At 46.6% G+C, this 3,544-nt stretch overlaps 1 protein-coding gene across 1 annotated transcript in view; it reads left to right on the forward strand.

Annotated features, from left to right (window-relative positions):
* Nucleotides 1-3,348: 3,348 nt before the first annotated feature.
* Nucleotides 3,349-3,544, forward strand: part of Pdcd2 (programmed cell death 2) — a gene marked incomplete in the record, with an annotated part of 6,074 nt that continues 5,878 nt past the window's right edge. Inside the window, 1 exon segment of the mRNA XM_013510897.1 lies at nucleotides 3,349-3,544. Within this exon segment, the coding sequence (XP_013366351.1) occupies nucleotides 3,427-3,544 (118 nt within the window).

Below are 3,544 nucleotides of genomic sequence, written 5' to 3' on the forward strand. Positions count from 1 at the left end.
AAGTCTGAGGCAAGGAGGCAGCTGGTTTTATTCCTCAATTATGTGAAAAGTTACATAATATAAAGGCTCTAAAAGTGAATGAACAGGATTACCAAAACAGAACACAGTTCAGTTCTGCGACTCAGTTGGCCACATAAGCCAGTTCCATGAAGATGTTCCTCTTATCTCTGATTATACAGTTCGCCTGTCAGGGGACTCCTCCTTCACACCCCAGACTCAGACACCTACCTCACTTCTAGGATAATGTCGTTGTGCTCTAACAATGACCATCCATCACACACCCTGAGGGCCAGTATAAGCACAGCCGCCCAAATGGCAGGGGTAGTATTAATAGCAGATAGTTACACAGAGGCTACCATATACCAGGTCCTCATCTAAGTATTTTAATTTTTCAATCAATTATGAAACCTGTACTCAAGCCAATTACTTAAAGAAAAAAATCAGAAGCACTTTACCTCTGTCAATACATTTTTATTATTGTAATAACTCTATGAAGTAGGTACTATTATCCTCATTTTGTATATGAGGAAGCAGTAAGATATTGTAAAGTTGAGGAATTTGTCCAAGGTCTAAAACCAGATAGTAAGAGAGGCAAGTTTTATACAGAAGCAACATCTCCTCCTATGTTCCTGACCACTACACTTTCCTGCCCTTTGATCATTTATTATGGGTGCAGCTGGGGCAGAAGGGGTATTATGAATATATACATATATATATATGTGTATGTGTATTTCCACATCAAATAGTTATTAGTAGTATCTGAAGAAAGTATCATTCTCTACTTCACTTTCTGCCAACCCAAACAGTTATTTTTCTACCTTATCAACAAAGTTTGGGTCAGATACAAGCTGAGACCCCATAGATAAAATGCTCCCAGGTGGTCTTAATTTCTTTATTTTTAAATGCTTCCTTCATCACAAAAATCTGAGTAACATCACTAAATTCAGAAACAAAATCACACTGAAGAACATTTGTATTTTAAACATAGCAAAAAAAATTATGGGACACTTAAATTCTCACCTGTCTCATAATTTACTAACACTCCTAAGTAATTTATCAATGGGCTTGGTGATAATCTAACATACATCAAAATCACTGACTGAGACCCTATTCGTAAATCTAACAATAAACCAACTCTAACCCTAGCCATAACACTAACCCTAACATCACACTTAACTCTATACCTAACCATAATCCAAGTCCTTATCCCTAACCCCTAAAAAAAAACACTTAACCCTACCCAAAACTCTACCCTAACACTAACCCTAGCACTAACCATGGCCCTAGATCTAACACAAATCCTAATTAGAACACTTAGCCCTAATCCCAATACAAAATTAAACCCTAACCCTTAGATCCCTGAACCCTGATCCTAAGGCATAATCCTGACTCCTAGCCACAAGCCTAGAGACTCTTGACAATGACATCAAAACCCTAACCCTACTTGGAACCTAACCCCTAACCATAATCCTAGCACTAACCCAATCCCAAACCCAAATCCTTAACTCTAACCCTGAACTCCTAACACCAAACATAAACCCTAACACTGCTCCTAACCCTCAATCCTAACTCTCTTAAGATAATCCTAACCCCACCCTGTTATGGTTTGTGTCTGGGTGTCCCCCCAAAGCCTCATGCGGTCATGGGGCAGGCTTTTAGTTTGACTGATTATGGGTGTGAGAGCTCCACCTGCCCTGGGGTGGATAATTTGCATATGTAAGGGAGAGAAAGTGGCTGCTTGTGGCCATTCCTCCCTTTTGTGCTTGTTGCTTTGGCTGTATTCTGCCGCCATGAGCTGTAGCTCTCTGCCATATGCCACTCTGCCTTGTAACCTGCCAAGTACGGACTGAAACCTCCACAAACTGTAAGCAAAATAAACTTTTCCTTCCTTAACTTTGGGGCACCAGGTATTTTGTCCCAGCAACGAGAGAAAAGTAACCAAGACACACCCCTAAAGCTGAATCCAAGCCTAACCCCAACCCTGACCCCATCCTCATCCCAAACGCTAATCCCAACCCCACACCAACCCCAACCCTAACTCCTTAAACTAATTTAACTCTAAGCCCTAACCCCCTTTACCCCCTAATCCTCACCCTTAACTCTAATCCTTAACCCTAACCCCAACTCTTAATGCTTAATCTTAACCTCTTTCCTAACCCACACCCTCTATCCTGTTATCTTCACCTCCTAACTAACCTCTAACCCTAGAATTTTTTCTTTTCCATTTCTGAAAACTGCTGAACCATATATTCATGTTACCCAAACTCTTTCCTATAAAACAGCTTGTGATCCTGCCTGCACAAATCTGAAGTCTTGAAAAGAAAGAAAAAGAGCGAGAGAACGAAAGAAAAACACTGATATGATCCACCTTTTCACTTGTGGATCCTGTCTTTTAAATCGAGATACGTTCAACAGGCTTCAATTTGTGTCTCTTAGGTTGTTAACGCTCATCGGCCCACACAACTGTTCCTGATCAAACTATGATTTTTGTTTTTTTCTTAAATTTCATCAAGTTTAGGGGAAATCCCTCCCTCTTGGCATGAGCTCCCTACACACACACCTAAGCACACTGGCCTCCCTTTACCAAAATCTTTTAATGCAGTTTAGTTGGAACCCCGTCTTGAGGCCCTTTCTGAGGTTTCCTCCCCACATGACGCCATGGGGGACACGTCCCCCTTCTCCGTGTTGGGCGCCCTCATGCTGGGTGGTCCTGACTTACGTCTGTCCCTTAGACTGTGTCTACCAGTCGTTACCTAGCAACACTTGTTCACTCACTGTCTTTTCATCTGGGGGTCAGCTTTCTAAACGCAAAATCAGCACTGGGCCTGGGCCCAGGGGCCGCAACAGCGTGAGGCACAGCTTCTCCGTGTGCGCAGTTCCTGGGTTTTCGCCTCTGGGCACCCGTGTCTTTTCCCTTCAACCTTCACCTTACGTTTCTCGAGTAACATGAGCAGGTCACAGGTACCCACATCCTTGGACATTGCTGGGGCCGTCCGAGAGCGCCCGGCCTCGGCTCCTTCCCCAGAAGGCCACGTGCCGACCCTCGGCCCAGCGGGACACTAACTACCCCTAGACAGGTGGCCAGCTGCCCCGCCCCGCCGTCACAGGCCGGAAGTAGGAACGCATAGGGTCGACCAACACCAGGAGAGTTTCCTCCCTCCCATTCCGCAAACAGACAGTATCCTCCACTCGCTCTGATCAGCTGTTTCCTGCTTCCCGCCCATTCTTCCAGCGCCAAGCCCCTCACCCAGCCACCGACTTCCGGTTTAGCGCCCGACTCGGCCTCCTACCCGGCCTTCCGGTGCGGCGCTCGACTTCCGCCTTCCCATCTGGTCTCCTGGTAACGCGCTCTACTCCCGCCTTCCGGGCAGACGCGACTTCCGCATCCGACCCTGCAGTGCGCGGCGTCGGGTGCCCCGTGCGGTCATGGCAGTCGCTGGGCCCGGGTCCGTGGAGCTGGGCTTCGCCGAGGAGGCACCGGCGTGGCGGCTGCGCAGCGAGCAGTTCCCCAGCAAGGTGGGCGGGCGTCCGGCGTGGCTGAGCG

The sequence above is a fragment of the Chinchilla lanigera genome, unplaced genomic scaffold (assembly GCF_000276665.1).
Source record: "Chinchilla lanigera isolate Chin_1 unplaced genomic scaffold, ChiLan1.0 scaffold00010, whole genome shotgun sequence".
NCBI lineage: Eukaryota > Metazoa > Chordata > Mammalia > Rodentia > Chinchillidae > Chinchilla > Chinchilla lanigera.